Source organism: Aptenodytes patagonicus, chromosome Z (assembly GCF_965638725.1).
Source record: "Aptenodytes patagonicus chromosome Z, bAptPat1.pri.cur, whole genome shotgun sequence".
NCBI classification, from domain to species: Eukaryota; Metazoa; Chordata; class Aves; order Sphenisciformes; family Spheniscidae; genus Aptenodytes; species Aptenodytes patagonicus.
The window spans coordinates 50,870,251-50,890,257 of record NC_134982.1 but is presented as its reverse complement, the minus strand read 5'-3'; the positions used below and the strand labels follow the sequence as shown (position 1 = coordinate 50,890,257).

The following is a 20,007-nucleotide window of genomic DNA, read 5'->3' as shown; positions in this document are numbered from 1 at the left end:
TTTTTAAAGTTAAAGGAACAGGTTCCGTGTTTAGGTGCTAAAAGAAAGGAAGAATTATGAGCACAGATTAATGTAAACTACAGCTTTAAATGATAAACTACAGAACATTTTGAGGGCTTAAAGGCTGAGTGTAAGAATCTACTACATTTGTTGAGAAAGCCAGAAAATTACAGCCTATGTAGATACATATATTCCACAGTTATTCAGTAGGTGGCAGTTAAAAGCCTAGATGAGCTTTGCAGTCGCCATTTAGGCAGTAGCACCAGCAGAGGCTGGAGTCAGTCCATCCGTATAAGCAGAAAGAAAGAGAGAGGCTGCGACCAAGCCAACAACAGCGTTAGCCGCGGCCCGGGCGCTGGGGAGAGAGCGGGAGAGGAGCAGAGCCGCCAGAGCGCCGAGCCTCCGAGCGCACGGCGGGCAGCAGCCGCCGCAGGGCGCCGGGGAAAGCGGCAGGCGACGGAGCTGCGGCCCCTTGGTTAAGACAGGGACTCCCTTCTGGTGGAGGAAACCCAGGGCAGAGAGGGTGAAGAGCTGGTGCCATGACAGGCAGAAACTGAAGAGCACTTGGAGCTTTCTGTTCCTACACAGGTAAATTTTTTTCCATTGTTTTTCTACCTCACCTCGTGCAATAAACATAGCTTTGCATTGAGATTAGAGGTCTTTATCTCCTTCGGCCAAAATCCACAGTCGTCACTCAGGCAAAATTTCCACTGAAGTCAATAGAGTTTTGCGTGAGTTACGACTGCAAGATTTGATCTAAGCCTATCTCTCATGTAGAGAACAAGGCATGCTGTAAGCTGGGGCTGACAAGGAAGCCAGAAGCTGGTCACATGCATACTGACCAGTTAAACAACATAATTTTTCTGTGTGCTGGGATGCCAGTGATGGCTTCATAACCTTTTTTTTAAACTGTCCTTCATTAAAACTCGATGTGCTGAATTTTGCCCTAGTTTATACCGCTGCCACTGCAGTGGTTTAAGGAGAGGTGGTTTTTTTTTTAAAATGAAAGCTACATTTTAACTTATGTGATGAAAGAATACAAAAATGTTGAGTCTGAATAAAATAACACCAGGTGTTTCTTTCTTTGAAACAAATACAACTTTGCAGCGTTCCACTGACAGGAGGACAGTATTTTATTTGTTCAGTAGATTGTGCCTCTCTCAATTGAATGAAAGAAAATAAATCGTGAAAGGCCACTCTCAAATGTCTGTGAGTGACATGAATTCAGAGTTTGCAGTACTTTCTCTCTTGCTATTTTCCCCGTGAAATGTGGGATGCTCTGTGTGCTGCAGTACTCAGTCACAGCTGGGTGAGCCCAGAATGGAGCAGCAAGATTTGATGTATTTTATTTTTAAAGCAATTTCTGAATGTCTTGTTTTCATGAGAACCTAGTCATACATGAATGCATATATGCCTGTTTACAAATTCACACAGGTGTAGGTATGTAATGTGTGCATCCCCATACCTTTTCATGTAAACTAAGCTGCTGCAACTGATTGCTGTTATAGCTTTGCCAGGGTTTACAGTTTGTAGAATGTTTGCAGGTCTCACAATTTCTAATTTTGGGTCAGAGGGCTATTTTGGTCTCCCCTGCCCTGCTCCCCCTCCCCGCCTCTAACTTTTCTGACTGATGGATTTGACTCGTGTTCTGGGGCTGCCCCCCGGCGTCCAGCTGTGCTTACTAAATGCAGTAGCGCCTAATTCTCGCAGAATGGCATCCATGCCATCGTTCAGGGGCTATGAAATGTGGTATCCCTCCAGGTTTCATGCTCTCTTTCACCCTGCACACCACATTCCTGAGGCTCTTGCATGAAGAACTGTCCAAACGTGGAACAGATTCAAATACACAGCTGCAAATCAATAGCCCCATGGAACTGGGGGAATGATTGCGATGTACAGCTATTTAACTTCATCCCTGGGAAGAGAGAAGAATGAATGCGTGTAAATGGGCTGTGAAGACACTTAGGCTGGAAGGTTTCAAACCATTAGAGCAGCAATGTTCTGAAATTACCTTCTCGTTGAAGTAATAGAAAGAAAAGGCTCTAAACGCCTTTCAGTTAGAACTTGATGGAAGGGATTATGTGAAATGGTTGCCTGCAATGGCAATGAATTGGATTTGGTAATCCAGAAGGTCTCTTTCAGTACTAAATACCATTCTTACTCTTCACTGGAAGTTGCCTGCATTAAAAAGTCTCTTTGCAAATGGGTCAAGGTCTTTGGAAACACAGTTTTCCACACTTCTCACATCAGAGCCAAATGAAAGCATATTTCTCTTCTAGGTTGTGCTGCAGTGTTGTTTACACCACCATGGCCAAACAGCAGACACATAAGCCCTGATGGTCATCAGGCTGAATAATATCCCCTTCTCACAGTGCAGAGCAGAGCTCTTTGGAAGATGACTGGAGTTGAGAGGCACAGCTCCTTCTGGCCAAGTGGTCAAGGTTATATTACACCGGCACTGCAGCCTATGTAGTACCAACAAAAATAGTGGGTAATACATAAACTGATAATGCTATTCCTGACCTTGTTACTAGTGCTGGTTCTAGTTTCCTTTGAGGATCACCCGATAACTTTCTTTTGTACTAACCAACACACCTGCCCATGTAAAGATCCCACCATCATGTGTGAAAAAGCAACGACTCACACTTTCATTGTGACAGTGTGTGTTATTGCCTCAAACTTAGCTTATTTTAAAAACCTGCAATAAGCAGTATTCTGGTTCAAAGATGCTCCTACAGAACGACCGCATTCAATTCCATATTCCCTTTTCCTCTACTTCTTTCTTTTTATAACCTGATCCTTTTCTTGCTTTTTTATGGTTTTGATTTACATATTACATTGGATTGCTTTCAATTCACAGTCTACCTCAGTAACTATTCTGTAATATATAATAAGCTGCATTTGAGCGCTGCAGCTCCCACACTGCATGTGAGTGTCAGGCCATTTGTACACTTAAACTGAAACAGTATTCACTATGGCAGATTTGGTTTGGCATGTAGGGCTGATTCCAAATGTTTGTTACTTTCCCCTTAATACTTTGTATTACTAGGCCTAATTGTGCAATTATCAATATTACATACAAGGAGAAAAGTGGCAATTTTGTGAAACATGAATACATAATATTAGCAATATTACTTTCCTTTTTAAATGATCAATTTCCTTAAATGTACCAGAAAAAAAAATCTTGGAAATTTTTTTCCATTTGTTGTTTTTTACTTTCCATCCACACAAAGGTTTTTAAGTAACAATGAACGGATACTTTCACTGCATTCTTATTGTTGCACTAAAATTAAAATGTGCGCTAAATTATCTCATCTTACTACTGGAAAGGCAGTGGAAAAGACCCACCGAGTGACAATGCAACTGTATGTATTAATTGAAACACAACATACTTTATTTTGCCTTTTTGAGAAAATAAATATTAATTTGTTTTCAACCACAAAATATTGTTTACTGTATAATTCTTGAAATAAGTATCAAAGGAAGACAAGAGCAAAATGTCAAAAAGGGTGTGTCAAGTCTGTGACAAACGCACTTTTCCACTCACACCAAGGTCAGGAGCACCTCCTCTCAAGCAAATAAATTGGAGCTGAATGTTAGACTTCTGTGTCTGGGTTGAAAATCAGTCTCTGATTTCTCTGACTGTGCAGGGCTGCAGTACGCTATGGCAGCAAAATGCAATCCCCCTCACCTTGACTGCAGGTAAAGGAATTGGTTTTAGTTGAATCTAAGTAAGTGTGAATGAAGCTATGATAGCCTTTTAGCATCCTCATTTAAACTATTTATGTAGCAAAGCAGCCATATGAAGAGAGCAAATCCATTCCTGGACTGCAGATGTTTCCTTCCCAAAATATCCAGTAGCTCTGACTTAAAATTAATGTGAAGCTAAGAAAAGGAGACTTACCCTCTTTTATTTATTTTTATATTCTTCCCTAAAAATCTAGACTGACAGCTTTTATCTGTTCTGAAAAAGTTAGTAATTTAAACAATCAAATATTAGCTACCATCAATAGCTAAAATATTGCTGTAAACCCAACTAAAAATTTGTTCACTCAAACATTAAAATGCTACCATGTGTTACTGAGAAAGTATTTTTTAACATTTAGAACATAGTTTTTATAATTTTGTCTACTGCTACAAGAAGAAACATGAATCAAGAATAAACTACTCTAAAGGCTAAACCTACCTTTCTTATTTCAGAATAGAAAGTACTGAAAGCTGGAGCAGTGATGAAGATTAGTATTTAAACAGCTTTTCTGTTTAAAAATTAAAAAAAAATCCGTAAGAAAAGTATTGAGTTTTGCGAAAGTCCTAAGATGCAGATTTGCAAGCTAATTCTTAAAGAAAATACACTTCAGAGTAAAAAGAAAAATAAATAAAATTTTGCCCCCAAACCAGCTTATGATAAATTGCACATCATAGACAGCAAATAGCTTCTTGTGAACATTTAGAAACTCCTATCAGAAAGCTGTCATTCCTGTATCATTCGCCACAGTTATACTTTAATTGCTGCTTTTCAACCCTTTCTGATTTGCAGACAATTTTCAGTGGAAGCACAGGCTTCTTACTAGTGCCTAGAAGCATATTGACAACAGGATTGCATTACTTAATTACCTGTCAGGGACACTTCTGCATCCTGAAACCTGCTGCATTAACCTATTCACAAGTTATTGCCCAACAAACCGGTTGCAAAACGTATTATTTTGGCTGGTAGGGTTTTTGGAGGACTTACCATGCACAGCTAGGACAGCAAGACAGATACCGATATTCTCAATTTAAGCCACATTGTTTTGAATGGGGTATTATTTGGGCTGTGGAAGAGTATCAGAAGTGTTCCAGTGGTCAGGATAGCAATCAAGCTATCCTTTCCAGCCCAGCAAGGAAAAGTAATAAAAGTAGTTATAAGAATAAGTCAGAAGCCCTTAACCTTTCATAATTCTGCTTCTATAGAAGACTTGTGCAAATAGTCTCAAATTAACATTAAGGAATTGAGGACTACAGTGGAAAGGCAAAAGGGACTCTGGTCCTTGTACAGTTTCCTCTGCTGAATCAAAACCAGTCTTCCACAGACACATGGTTCTTCTGTGTAAATACACTCATTTATATAGAATCATAGAATCATAGAATCATTGAGGTTGGAAAAGACCTCTAAGATCATCGAGTCCAACCGTCAACCCAACACCACCATGCCCACTAAACCATGTCCCTAAGCGCCTCATCTACACGTCTTTTAAAAACCTCCAGGGATGGGGACTCCACCACTTCCCTGGGCAGCCTGTTCCAATGTTTCACCACTCTTTCAGTAAAGAAATTTTTCCTTACATCCAATCTAAACCTCCCCTGCCGCAACTTGAGGCCATTTCCTCTCGTCCTATCACTTGTTACTTCGGAGAAAAGACCAACACCCACCTCGCTACAACCTCCTTTCAGGTAGTTGTAGAGAGCGATGAGGTCTCCCCTCAGCCTCCTTTTCTCCAGGCTGAACAGTCCCAGTTCCCTCAGCCGCTCCTCATAAGACTTGTTCTCCAGACCCCTCACCAGCCTCGTTGCCCTTCTCTGGACACGCTCCAGCACCTCAACGTCCTTCTTGTAGTGAGGGGCCCGAACTCACTTGTTGCCTATGCTGGGATTTTTATCATGAATCTCACAGTATATGGAATTTAACATCCAAAGACTCTAGAGCCAAATGATTATTTGGGAAATTTTCCTTCTTGGTTTGAGTTTTCTTAGTGTTTCATATGTTTCTAACTTTCTCCATTCAGGAAAACTTAAAAGCCACACCTTTTTCCATAACATGCAGAAATAAAAAGTCACCTATTTTGCCTAGTGGACATCTGGAGAAGCAGAAGTTCACTACAGAATGTAAAGTCGTAGCTAATTGCCAAAAAGAGTATTCTGCTAGTAAAAAACAGAGGGGCTGAAAGGTCAGACTGAGTCTCTGATCCTGCATTTATATGAGTGACAAATTCCAGTTAATAACCCTACTGCTCTACCCAATGGCATAATGTCCTACATGTTGAAAGCTGAACATACAACATTGTAAGTTGATCTTTCCATCTTTGCTCAAGTAAATTAAATCTACTGAAAACTGAGAAAAAACTACAGTATTTGGTCTGTTAAGCTGGGGAGAAAACTCCAAAAAATCCGTCCTGTAGGGAGTTGAATAATACTGTTATCCTGACATTTTATTTTCTATGTGTGAATTCACGAATACCTAACTACGTGTACACAAAGGCTTCTGAGTAATTTCTCACTGAGTTTTGACCCTAAGCACTTAAAAGATTAAGATACTGGTTTACCAAAATGCTTGAATAGATAAATAAATATAAAAGTAGCTCCATTTAAGTCAATAAAGTGTCTAACTTTAGATAGATTACTTTGCCTAAAGCAAAGCCTGAATTTAAACAGGAACTGAGTCATGAAATTCTCCTTTCTTAATTTCAAAATTAGCCAATCTACTAAATAGGAAGTGACAACCAGTAGGACACCTGTCCACCATGGGTAAACTTAGCATATTATTGCTGTTTCTGCATTAAATTAATTTTTTTTCACATGGTAAGTATGTTCAATGATGCTGAATGTTGGTTTATGGTAATGGTTTGTTAGTACATACCTGTTACTCAAGGGTTAGTTCTGAAAGCTCTTGGGCAACAACAGAGCAAATCATTTAAGTGTACTCCTAATTCTAAAGCTTTGACCACAGAACAGTACAGGGGCTGGATTCTACCTCCTTTACATACAGATGTTCTTAGGGCAGTATTCTACTTCTGTAAATACAGAACAAAACTGTGACAAATTATTCTGAAAGACTCTTGTCCTTTCTATTACTCTTCTATGCTAGGCCAGCAGTATGAAGGGAATCTGCAAAACCTTTCAGAGATCCTCTCTGAAAAAACTTTCTAAAATTGATATCCTGGCTTAATACCTAGGCTGTATCTGTAGTGTAGCAAATGTATTTGCAATGTAGTGAAGAATCTGTGCCAAAATGCAAGAAATGCTTTAACCAATGTTGAAAAAATGGAGCAATTTTTATTTTTCTTCCCTTTTTCTTTTTTTAGATATTTGAAAGCAAATGCTACTATCACCTAGGCCAAACTCCCCCAAAGCATACACTTTGTTTGCTGACATTCTGGTCACGCAGGACAGTTTTAGCTTTCTGCTCCATCTCCGTCCCATCCAGTTTTGTACAAACTGAGCCACTACTTTCATTTCTGTTAGAAAATTCTAAATGATGAATTTCCTATGCAAATTCAAACAATTCAAACGTTGTAGAGAATCTAGCTCTAAAACGGAAACCGTTTCAGTTGAAACAAACAATTTGTAGTTTGAATTTGTGCTTCCTATGAATATGTTGAGTAAGAAGAATGTCTAATTTTGTCTCTTACTTTCAGAAGATCAAGTAAATATTACAACAAGTACAGTGTGTCAGAGAAAAACAGCAGGTTTATACACGTAACTTTATTTATTTTTTGTTTCCATAGAAGATGTCATTTTCTCTGTAACTCAGTCTGGTCTGCTTCCTTCTGGCTGATGATATAAAATAGTAAGTTGGCATTGCTTTTCTCTCAAACTATAGTTGAGAACAACTCTCTGTCATTTGCTGCCATGACCTATTATGCCATCCAATTTTTGTATTGACTCTGAAAATAGATCTGGAACTCCAAAAGCTTCTGTTCATTCAGATCTTTTTTTGGCCACACTTGGTAACTTCTACACAGATCTTAAAGTAAGATTATTAAATTGCTTTCAGTGTCCAATAGTTGAATGCTGTTTGGCCAACACGACTTATTATACTGAAAACTTCCCATGTTATTTCTAACTGCTGCATCTACATTGACCTGCCAAAAATCACTGATTTTCTTAATCTTTCCTTCACTGTAAACAGCCTTTATACCACGAGTGCTATATATGCAAACTTCAGAAACAATGTTCAATTAGACCACAATTAAGCCCAGATTAAAAAAACAGATGAGAAGGATGTACACAATTTAAGCATTTTCTTAAGGATTTAGCTGAACTGGGACCTACATGTCACATGAACAGAGCCCGCCTTCCTTTTCACGTTAACAGTACTTTACATGACACTAACTCAGCTTTCTTTCAGTAAACCAGTGTGTTAGTGCTTGGCCATTCAGTGCTGGAAATCTCGAAGTAGATTTAATCTTCACTGATCATGCAGTATTGTCATTATTTTGAAACACCATTCTTCACTATCCTCCAGTGTTAATTGAAATCAGTGTTAACATGGGGCTAGATTCAGTGACCAATTGCATAAACTTTGGTCTTGGAGGGAGTCCTATCATGAGCTTTTAGACTAACGCAAAACCCAAGCTATTACTATGAAACGACAGCAAAACTGGTGCTGGAGTCTGAGAAGTTTCTGGAAGCAACTAATTTAACTAATCATCAGCATTTCATCATCAGCAGCATAATCACCTTTGCTAAAGCAGTGAGATGCTTTTCAGAGAGTTACCATTAGATGGAACAGCTGTAGGCAAAGAATTCTTTTTAGGAATAAAACAAGATACTTTGTTCAAACTGCACTGGAGACAGTGAAAAAACCCAGAGAAATCTTAGGTCAAATGGCTTAATGATCTCTGGCACTGCATAAACACCTTGAGCAAAATACAGTCAATTTCTATCTTCAAATCCCACTTCACACTATTATGTGAAAGTCATTTTTGCATTTCAAGACTTCCTGGTTTTTTTGTAGGGAGAAGGTACGATCCAAAATATCTGACACACCTCCTTGTATTTTTGGCTTGTAAAGGAATCTAAAAAGTTATAACAATTATGAATAAATAATATGTACCCTAATATTTGTTATCCAACAATATCTGGATAGTATCTGCTAATCAAAGTATCAGAGACTTAAATTCAAGTGCAAAGAAGTCACCAATATATAGATAAACATTTTGAAAACAAGCAATGTTGTCTCAATAACTTATCAATCTGAAACTTTGGTATAGCAAAGCAAATTCAGGAAGCAGTTTTACTCTAAATGCATCAAATAATTTTAATTACCCTCAGTACTGTCAAGCCATGCATAGCTACTCAAGTTGATGTGACTTGGCCAGTCGTCCTCCTATTTTATGTAAACATGCAAAGCAAAAAGAGGAGGTATTTTGAATGGATACTTATCTCTGGCCAAGGTTTTGCTCAAATATCAATGATATAGGCATTAACAGTATGAAAATATTCTTCTCTGTTAACAAAGATGGCAAGAACAACACCTGCATAAAAGCCAGAGCTGACATAAATCAAAATTGCTATAGCATTTATGCAGTGAAAAAATCACGATTTACACTAGCTGGTCATCAAGAAGTAGACTTTCAAAGAACATTTTGTTCAGCATGAGAGTAAAAAAAGTGCTCTCCACATGAACTAGAACCTCATGTTCAAGAAAAAGCTGGTTTAACTGTTACCATTTTGTCTTCAAATATGTCCAACTTTCCATTAATTTGAAAAGACCAAAGCAAAGCAAGCAAAGAAGAAGAAAGAAAAAGAATGAAAAAGTGAGTCTTGTAGTAAAAGATGAAGACACTGGAAGTAGGAAAATCTCCATTCTTTAAGTCCATGTTCATTAGCAGATATTGTGAAAATACTCCCCGAGAAATGACTGTTTGTATACATAATGGACAACAAGTAAAAACTCCTTGCAGAACTCTCTTTCTCTCTTGTATGCAAATAATGTGTATCTTTTTCAGCTTTGATATGATGAAATGACCATTAACCTTACAAACATACTGAAATTCTTCTTGTCTATAACTACATTTGGTATTGTTCCTCACCATGCACCTTGTATCTTTGCATAGTGGTGTCATCACTGGGTAGCCTGATGGACTGGTAATTTAAGTTGATGCAAGCTTTTGAACTAAATGCATTGCTTGTACTTTATTGGATTTTCGTCATAGCAATAACAATATGAACAGAGACATCTCCTTAGACTTTAAAAAAAACCCAAACAAACAGTGACTGACGTGAGATGATTTTACCTGAGGAAAAAGAGCTTTCAGCAAATTAATACACAGCATCTGACAATTGCTGTATTGCATATCAGACTGACATCTCAGTAGGACATCATAAAACCTCAAGAACTGGATCAGTTAAGACACAATCTAAGACTCTGACTCCAGACAGCACAGGTAGTATCAGTCTGTTTTATAAAATGGATGCTACCCTAAAAGATACCATCTAGCCAAACAATTTCAAAGAAATTTCCAACCTGTGACATTTCATGGACGTCTAACAATGCAAACATGGTGAAAATCTTTTGCAACAAAACCAAAACTGTGGAAAGACTGGAGAGTGAGCAATTTTTTCTATACCTACTTTCAAGTACAAACTGGAAGGGCTCACCAGCTGTAAGATTCTAATCTCATGTTACTCTAAGGGTAAGTATTTAAGCAGATTAATTTTCAGCAGTTATTTTTCAGCCTCCCTATACCTTTTGCCCATTATTACATTCGTTATTCATGGCTTAAATACAAACATAAGAGGCAAGTCATAAATACAATTGATAAAAAAGTTAGACCATAAAAAATGATTAAAGATAGGAGATAACTATGGAGATCCAGTGGCTAAATACAGGATCAGTGACATTGATTTAGTAAATGCTAACACACTCACATGTAATTGGTCACCCAAAGAAAAATAAGAATTTGAACTATCAAGTGCATAATCTATAATGCAAGGTACTTTGTTTAAACATTTTTAAATGCATATTTTTGTTATCATTATATAACAAAATAACTGATTTTATATCAAAATTACTTAGTCCTTAAACTGTATCCTCCTGCCAGAACAAACCTTCAGTTCTTTTACCTGGCATGTCAGAAACAGTTAGGGAAAGAATGCAGACCAACGTGAAGGTCTGTAGTTGAGTTTGAACTGGGGGCAGCCTTTTGCCCCAGTGAACAGCCCGTTGAGCTCACCTGCAGCAGCTAAGCTAGAGCAACTCGAGCCCTGTGCCAGCGGAGCATCTGCAGAAAACAGAGCCAAGTCAGCAGAGGTATATGGAGACTCACTAACTTGCTGAATTTTGCAACCAAACATTAAAAAATGAAGGGTATGGATGTATGTTATGAAAAATGCTTTGCCTTTTTAGGTAAGGATAGTTTTTTTAAACCTAACACTTCAGAGGATGAGAGTAAATTTTCACTGATGTAGTTTGTGAAAGTAGCAAAGGCAGCAAATGAGGGTTTATTACACACAAACTCCAGAATAAGTCAGTTCTAAAGTGTAAAAAGCAACTGCAGTTTTCTATGTGCAGATTATGACACAGACAGGTTCTCAAAGTATGAATCAGAGAGCATATTGTAGGTCTGAAAAGTCAAACTTCTTTCAAGTTAATTTTTCCATACCCACATTGGCCAGAATATTGAAAGCTGATGAAACAATGTGGTACCTTATTTTGTCCTGTTGCGTGTTTTAGTTAATGTACTTTAAGACAAAGAAAAATCAGTTCGCTAATAGGGTGGTATGAAAAGCATTAACAAATGCACGATTGTGTGCAAGTGCACCACAGTCACACAGAATGATTTTCACTGCAGGAGAATCTCTGACCAGATCCACACAGAGAATACAACCATATGGTAAAAATTATTTAGGGAAGACTTTCTCCTGCGTGATTAAAAAGCCTTGCATGAGCTTTTTGTTTTGTTTGCTCCCAGCTCCTGAGCAGGCCAAAAAATAAAATTATCTGTATTGTTTATGTTGGTAAAGCTGAGGATCTTTAGGACTAACAGACCTGCATGTGGGACAAACTAAACAGCAACTAAGACTGCTGCTCCTTTGCAGCAACCCAGGCTTAAGAGCAGCTCTGTGGAGAAGCCCCTGGGGCCATGGTGGGCAGAGATCTGGCATGGCCAGCAGGGACCCTGGCTGCAATGAAGGCCCACCGTGTCCTGGGCTGTATGAACAGGAGCATGGCCAGTCGGTCGAGGGAGGTGATAATGCCCCTCTGCTCAGCACTCATGAGACAACAGCTATGTAGTTTGTCCAGTTTTGGCACCTGCAGTACATGAAACACATCAATAAATGGGAGGAAGTTCAGATGAGGGCACCGAGGTGTCCAGGGCTGCGGCACTGTCCCGCCATGCAGGCTGAGGGACCAGGGCTGGTTCAGCCTGGGGAAGGCACAGTTCGGGGGGCACCAACCAGCAGCCCCCCAAAACCTACAGGAAAGCCACCAAGAAGATGGAGTCAAACTCTTCACAGCAATGGATGGTGGGAGGAGGAGAGACAACAGGTATGAGTTGAAACACAAGTAATTCAGACTAGATATAAGGGGAGAAAAATCATGCTGAGGGTAATATAGCAGTGGAGCAGGTTGCCCAGAGAGATTGTGGGAAATGTTGGAGGTTTTCAAACCCTGACAGGACAGAACAACCTTGTCTGGTCTCATGGCTGACCCTGCTATGACCGGCAGGCTGGACCAGAGACCTCCTCAGGTCCCTTCCAGCCTGAATTATCCTTTGATTCTATGCTCATTTCTAAAGACAGTCTGCAAAATCTCCCTAAGCAATCGGTGTGCTCTTCTTACCTCTGTAATGTTTTCCTATTGTCTAATGTGAATCTCTTCTACAATGTAAGCCCATTAATTCTAGTTTTTTCCACTACAGATATACACTCTCCCTCTTTGCAGCAACTTACTATGTATTTGAGGACTGTTACCGTGCCACTTCAGGTTCCCTTAGCAGCTTTTCGGATGATTAATACTTCATGCCATGAAGTGCCACATTTCAATTTCTTCTAACTTTTGGGCAACCATATATGCCAGTTTTCTTGGAGATTTCTGAGTATGCTTAAAGCATGAAGTTTGATATAGCAGGAGTACACTCAGCTAGCTTTTAAAATTTTATTTCTCTACTCCATATTTCACTGATTTTCATAGTAAAAATTTTCATAGTGCATTTTTTCTCATCATCCCATAGTTCCTAGGCTACATATTATCTGATTATGCAACGCTTAAGCTGCTTCTGAGGTAGAATAGCCATGTTTTTCTCTCTTGCCTTTGCTCACAAAAGTTGTTAAACTATAATTCTTATGGTAGCTCATTCTCTGCAGTCACCCACGACTTTAAGCTCTATGACTATTCTGAATTCGCATGTTTGCAGCTCTTAGGTACAAGTTTATTCTCAGTGGAACAGCATCCTGCTAGCTTCCTCTGTTCTCATTTCTTGCTAGCTACTTTGGTTTTGTTTGTTTTCTCAACAGCGTGAGCTGCTTGCCCATTTTCCTTGTTCCTCAGAGGGTTTTCCCTCATATAAACACATACACCAGTGTTTTCTGAGACTACTCTTCTTTCCATTCCTTGAATTCTGCTGTCAGAAACAATTTTGCTTCAGTGCCTCATGATGAACGCTCTTATTTATCAATCTTTCCTATATTTAAACAGGTCTCTGAGAGTGACAGTGGCTGCAGTGTAGGAGAGGTGGAAGGGGTGAAGCTGCCTTCTGCCTGAAGACAGGCTGGGTAGGCAGAGCTGTGACTGCTCTCTACTTTGCCTCAGGATCAGCATCCCCAGTTACACTGGTTATTCTGCCTACAGTGTGGCAGATGAGGAAGTACAACTCCTTCATCCAACACATTATGTAAAGACAGATGTTTACAGCTTACTCAGACATTAGAATTAGGACAGAATAGGATGCCGTGGACAAGAAGGATAACAAAATCAGGGTATGCTTGAACAGCAAAATTAAGACATTAGTGCAGCATGGGTAGCCATAGCTTTAATCTAAATGGCACAGGCAGCAACAGCATCAAAGATGCAGAAGCACAAAATTCAGTGTGGGCTGGCAACTGAGATAAGGTCATGGGGGCTCCACTCACATCCATACCTCTACAGCATTACTGCTATTTTCCCCATGCTAGACAGGTAAAGGGTGACTTAAAATCCTGCCCCACAATGCAATCACTCCTTCTGCTGCAGTGAAGAAATATTTTGAAGGCTTTCCTTAGTAAGAAATCCCTTTGAGTTGTTCTGAACTAGCTGCTAGCCAGGTAACATTGCAACAGGCAAATTCAATAACTTGGCACTGATAGGACACTTGGACAAGGTTCCCTATTAAATCAGGCCATTTTCCTAAGAACAAATATAGGTGCAGCAAATTTTGCAGCTTGTTCCACATGTACTTTTTATATATCTAGCTTTGGTCTGAAAAGTAACAATATCCTAGACTCTTTTCAACTTTTAGGGTTCAATTTTTTAGTGTTTATGTGCTTAAATCTCACTAAATACAAAAAGAGACTTGTACATACTGTGTACCTAATGAGCTGCTACTGGTGGGAGGACAAATTAATCTTCACGTTTATTTCAATGAATTCTGAAAAAACTACAGCTTGCAACCCTGTGAAAGCTTTACCATTTCTGTTATTTAATAATGATGACAATATTTGTGGTCCTACTGTTTACAGACAGGTTTTGTCAAGGGGAACTGACTTCAGGGATCACAGAGTTTTGTGACCTTTGACATATGCATTTGTCAACCTTGACAATATAAGCCACTTAAAAATGTTGTGAAGATGCCTGCACAACCTTTCTGATAAGTGTAGCATGTCTCCCGTCAAATATCATCTGCTGTGAAATAAAGATTAGAATGAAAAGGCAGACTGAACATGAACAATCTCAGTTTACCAAAACGTAGTCTTTGACCTGCAATGCAAGTGGAAAAACACATTGAAGTGGGCCACATGCTCCCGAAGAGTTAGAAACAAAGCATACCTGATGCTATTGCTGAATAAGCTACAAATACGTCTTAGATGTCACTCAGGAGTGTTGTACAGTTGTAGTGGAGATAAATTCCCTAACTACTGAAGAGAAGGCATGTTTAGAGTAATTGACTGTGATACATGTGTATACCGGTGTGTTTCAACAATGATTTGAGGAGATCTTGTTTTAGAGCTGTCTTGTTTTAGAGACAGAAGAGTAATTCAGTTTCTATAATTTGTTTGGGCCTTGGCCTTGCTGAAATACCATTTTCCAGATGCAGCTTTTTGTTTCTGGGGATATTAGTCCAGTAGGAAGAATACTTAAACTCACAATGTTAATTTAAAATAAGTCATGAAGTGATGAAGATGGTCTTTTGTTACCAGTCCAGGCTGGATTGCAAATCCTAAATTTACTACTGAAATAAATCATTCTGTAGCCCACTGCAAGTCTTCTTAAATTATTACAACTAGTATGCCATCACTTACGTCACATTAATTTCTCTTATTGGGAAAGGTATCACAAAGTGCACTCTCCACATGTACCTGTGTTAATGTCTGTCTTGTTGTTTTCATTGTTTTCTTTCCTAGATTTTTCCCTCTAGCTGAGCAACAGACACACGGAGAAACATGCCTGAGCAAAGCAATGATTACAGGGTGGTTGTGTTTGGAGCTGGAGGAGTGGGCAAAAGTTCTTTGGTCTTGAGATTTGTGAAGGGCACTTTCAGAGAGAGCTACATCCCTACCGTTGAAGACACCTATCGGCAGGTGATCAGCTGTGATAAGAGCATATGCACTTTGCAGATAACTGACACTACAGGGAGCCATCAATTTCCAGCCATGCAACGTCTTTCTATTTCTAAAGGACATGCTTTCATTTTGGTTTACTCTATCACCAGCAGACAGTCCTTGGAGGAACTCAAACCAATTTATGAACAAATATGTCAGATTAAAGGAGATGTAGAAAGCATTCCAATAATGCTAGTGGGGAACAAAAACGATGAGAACCAAAATCGAGAGGTGGACAGCAGTGAAGGAGAAGCCATGGCTAAGAAGTGGAAATGTGCCTTTATGGAGACCTCTGCTAAGCTGAACCACAATGTGAAAGAGTTATTCCAAGAATTGCTAAACCTAGAGAAACGCAGGACTGTGAGTTTACAAATTGATGGCAAAAAAAGCAAGCAACAGAAAAGGAAAGAGAAGCTGAAAGGCAAATGTGTGGTGATGTGAAATTGCACTGTCAGGAGTCAGTCATGCAGTCTCACCTGTCGACAATACCTATATAAAACCTATAGACAACAAACAACCATAAAAGACCCTATTTATTAGTATCTGTTTTAAAAGAAATATTTGGAATTTGAAAAAATCAGGTACTGTGGTTACTATGAAAAAAGCCAACAATAAAAAAATCATGTACTTTAGCTATCAGTGAAAAAAATCGGGAAGAAAAAGAAAGATGGGCCAGGATATCTAATTTTGTGGTTTACAGAAGAAAATAAATTTCATCCTTAGCGTAATGTAGAAGATTTGGGAAGTCAACATCATATTACTTATGTTTGCATATAACTGCAAGAGAAGGCAATGTATAATGTTAGAAGAAAAACAAAGAAATGGCCATGAAGAAACTTAGAACATATAAATGCATGCTCGGTGGCATTATCACACCCTTTAAGAATGCTGTGGACAAACAATTCTGTGCAATTTTCATTACTGACTGGTGGGGCAGTGTGCATAAGGTAGTCTTGGATCTGCCAAATAAACAAACTATTTCACACCAAAAGAAAGTGTGGGGGGGTAGCACAGTTAATAGGAACAGATATTCTCTCTACCCCCCCAGCATGAGATTTCTTTCCAGTATGATGCGGTGTTTGAACTGCAGGATGAGGAAAAGCCAGCCCCTGTAGGAGAGATGGAGATCATCTCCTTTTCTGGACCCATCACTTCAAGAATGACCTGAGCTTCTGGCCCCGATATATTTCAGAAGAGCAGATGTTTGCCTGTGGAGATGTGAGATTGTATAAAAATGGTGTACATATACAAACAGAAAGCTTCCCCAGGGAGGACTGGCTGGGGAGTCTGCTACTTTAAAAGCCTCTATGGGAAAGGCTCAGTTCAAATGCTGCTGATGGTTAAATGAACACACAGTGTGATTAGTGAATGAATGGAAAGTCTGTTGAACTGGTGGTACCCTTGGAGAGGAGTCGGTGTAGTATATACAGTTTTTATTCAAATTACCAGATTAGCTGAGTCAAACTTCTTTACATTATTATATTCCAATTAGAATGGTTTTGCATTCATGCACTACTAGATCTATTGCCTTTATACTGTCTGAAGGGTTTTATATTTACCATTTAAACTCATGATTTGAACTGCTGTGACTATAGAACCAAATCCTGTATCTGGAGTTAGGGCCCACAAGAGTCTCTAAGAGAAGATTTGCTGGGATAAGTACTACAGGATTTGGCATATTAAGAGCTGCAGTCAGTACTGCTTTGCAATGCAATACAAAGTTCAGAATAGAAAAAAACTGGTTCAAACCACTCTGTCAGGGGAAACTGTTCTTCTCAAAACCTTTGGAAGGGGAAAAAGTGTACAAAATGTGAGCTTTTCTGGATCTCTCTCCAAAGCTTTTTTAAAAACTAATATGAATGAGTAAAGTATGTATCCTACTGATAACGAAGACCATCTAAGGTAAAAGAAGCACACACATTTTTTAAAGGACACATCAAAATTATATAAGCTACAATTTGCACCTTAGGAACTGCTTTGAAATAATAAAACCAAACCACCATATTTTTGGTAAATGTTTATGTCAAAATCATACTATAGGAAAATGCAGTCAAGTACTAGTATTATTAGTACGCATGCTGTTGCATTATAAATAGCTTCTAGGAGCTGTTCAAATGCAGTATTTGCATTAAAAATTGTTACCTGGTTGCTCTCAGAGCTATTGCTTGCTTACCTTCCACCTTTCAAAGAAAAGTGCAGATATTTCACAGGTAGGGTGATAGTATACATTTCATTGAGCAAGAATTGCTATTAGCACTGTCTAGAAAGGAGCACAACTTTTGTCATTCACTCAGAAGAAATTCTGGCACCATTAAAATCAAGCGTAAAACTCCTACTGATTTCAAAGAAGACAGAATTTTGTGTGTTTATTTCATTGCATTAGAAGAGAAAATTGGAGAGAGCATGAAAAAAAGCTAAGGCTCTTCCTTAGCAATAAATTCCTGGCTCTTACAGGATGCTTTTTCTCCATAAATCTCAAAGCACTTTACAAAAAGGACAGCATCATTATCTTAACTTTGCAGGTGGTGAAACTGAGGCACGAAGCGAGGAAGCAACTGCACACAGGTTACCCAGCAGGCTTGTGGCAGACCCAGGAACAAAAGCAGATCTCCTCAGTCCTAGTCCAGTGCTCGCTCTGTGTTTGGTCAGACTGCCTCTTCACATTTTTAAATAGTTTCTAAAACACATAAAGGAACCTGGTATGGCTTATATGGCTAAGCGCATCTTTTTCTTGTCAGTCTGTCAATAGAGCAAACAGTATTTCCAGATCAGGGATGCAAAACATTTAAAAGCACTACATTTATTAAGACTTTTATACATGTTTATACATCTACTCTGTTTGTAAGCAAATGGCTGAAGATACTCAACTTCACAACATTGGATTCTGCTAACGAAACTGGAAAACCAAAAGAATGATCACACTTAAGGAGTAACCGGTCACATACAGAGCTCAGCAGTACAGAGGTCTCCTGCTGATGCTAACACGCCAGTGCCAAAGGTCATCATGCATGGCACACGCCTAAGCAGCCAGCATGGAATAATGATAGATACTCAAAGAAAAAAGGCCATATAAAGACAAAGATCCTTTTAACATTATTACTTTAATAGGGGAACTATTTACATAGTAAAGAATCTTGCCGAAGTAGAGTATGGGGGATCTAAATTAGGCTCAAATGGTTATGACTGCAAGGATATTACAGGCTGAAATTTGGCCCTGGACTTTTTTTGAATGTGCCTCATAGTAAGAAAAGAGTAATTGTATGGCAAAGGTGGAAATAAAACAAGTAGCTGCTGGTTGTTAGGCTTGAGAACCATTTCCTTTAATTCCCAGTTGATTCCTCACGTGCTACATAATAAGCCATGAATTATTTCATGGACTTGCATGTATCAAAGCAAGGCCAGTACAGAAGCAATATTACTCATGGACCATAGACTCGAAAGAGAACATATTTTGTACCCTTACATTGTCATCCTAGTTTATACTACTAGATTTTACATATCTTACATACTTGTGAGCTGGTTTAAAACATTTGTTTTGCTATTACTTATACAATTATTTTTTTTTAATACAGGGAAAAAAACTGTAAGGTAAATAAAGAAAATATACAGATTTATTACATTTTGTGTTTTCTTTGGGAATGTGATATCAGTACAATAAAGTCTCTAAAATGTACAGAAAAAATATGACATATTTAAAACATGTAAGATCAACAGTGAATTTTAGCACCCAGAAAATGTGATCTGGACAAAATGCCTCTTTACAATGCATGACTTTTATATGTATATATGAAATATTAAGATATATAGTTATCATGAAAATGTGTTGTTGAGATTTCATTAGCAAGTATTTTATTCAAAACCTCTGGATATGAAGTCATTTGTGCCTACAAGTTTCTATGTTTCCGGTGATGTTCTGAACATACAAAATAAAGTTTTAAATGGAAGCACAAGTTTGGAAGAAGCCTTGTTGGTGCCCGCATTGTGTTTGTTTCATAAGTATATTAAGAATGTATTTTTAAAAAGTTGCAAAGGCAATCTCTAAATCAAAATAGATTCTTATATGTTAGGCAGTGTCCTAAAGTCTTCAGCTATACAAATCAGACTCCTGAAAAGTCCTGAGAGAATTGGAGCAGTATTATTTTATCTAACATTTACCTTTCTTTTATTATACTGTGGCAAACACCTACACTGTCAAAGCAATCTACCTTCATAAAACACAGATTATCAGTGGGTGTTTCTTTTGGCCATCAAAAAGCAAAATAGTTCTGGAAGCTAGTTTGTATTTTATTATTTACTTTAAAATAATGACAGATAAAACTTGGTGCTTGTGCAAAATTGAAACTTACTATATGGATCCTGCTATTCCTCCTCATTTCTACCAAATTCTTGATGTTTTTGTGAAATTTCCTACTACTGCATATTGTACTACCACCTGTTGCAAAAACCATCAAGTATAATACTTGAACACTTCTTGTAATTCAGAAGATGTGGTAACAGTTGTTTGGTTAA

General features: G+C 38.5%; 1 protein-coding gene across 2 annotated transcripts; it reads left to right on the top strand.

The window, feature by feature from the left end:
- Window positions 1-263: 263 nt before the first annotated feature.
- DIRAS2 (DIRAS family GTPase 2) lies at window positions 264-19,453 on the top strand. 2 transcript variants are annotated; one of them, XM_076362641.1, is made up of 3 exons: window positions 264-588; window positions 7,482-7,543; window positions 15,301-19,453. In XM_076362641.1, exon 3 carries the CDS (start codon window positions 15,340-15,342, stop codon window positions 15,937-15,939), a length of 600 nt encoding a protein of 199 aa, XP_076218756.1. In that variant the 5' UTR covers window positions 264-588; window positions 7,482-7,543; window positions 15,301-15,339; the 3' UTR covers window positions 15,940-19,453. The 2 variants fall into 2 exon arrangements, with proteins under 2 accessions (XP_076218756.1, XP_076218755.1); XM_076362640.1 differs by lacking the exon at window positions 7,482-7,543.
- The last annotated feature ends 554 nt before the right edge of the window (window positions 19,454-20,007 follow it).

Excerpts from the sequence above, each read along its gene's own strand:
- DIRAS2 (XM_076362640.1), top strand. The coding sequence starts at position 15,340 with ATGCCTGAGCAAAGCAATGATTACAGGGTGGTTGTGTTTGGAGCTGGA.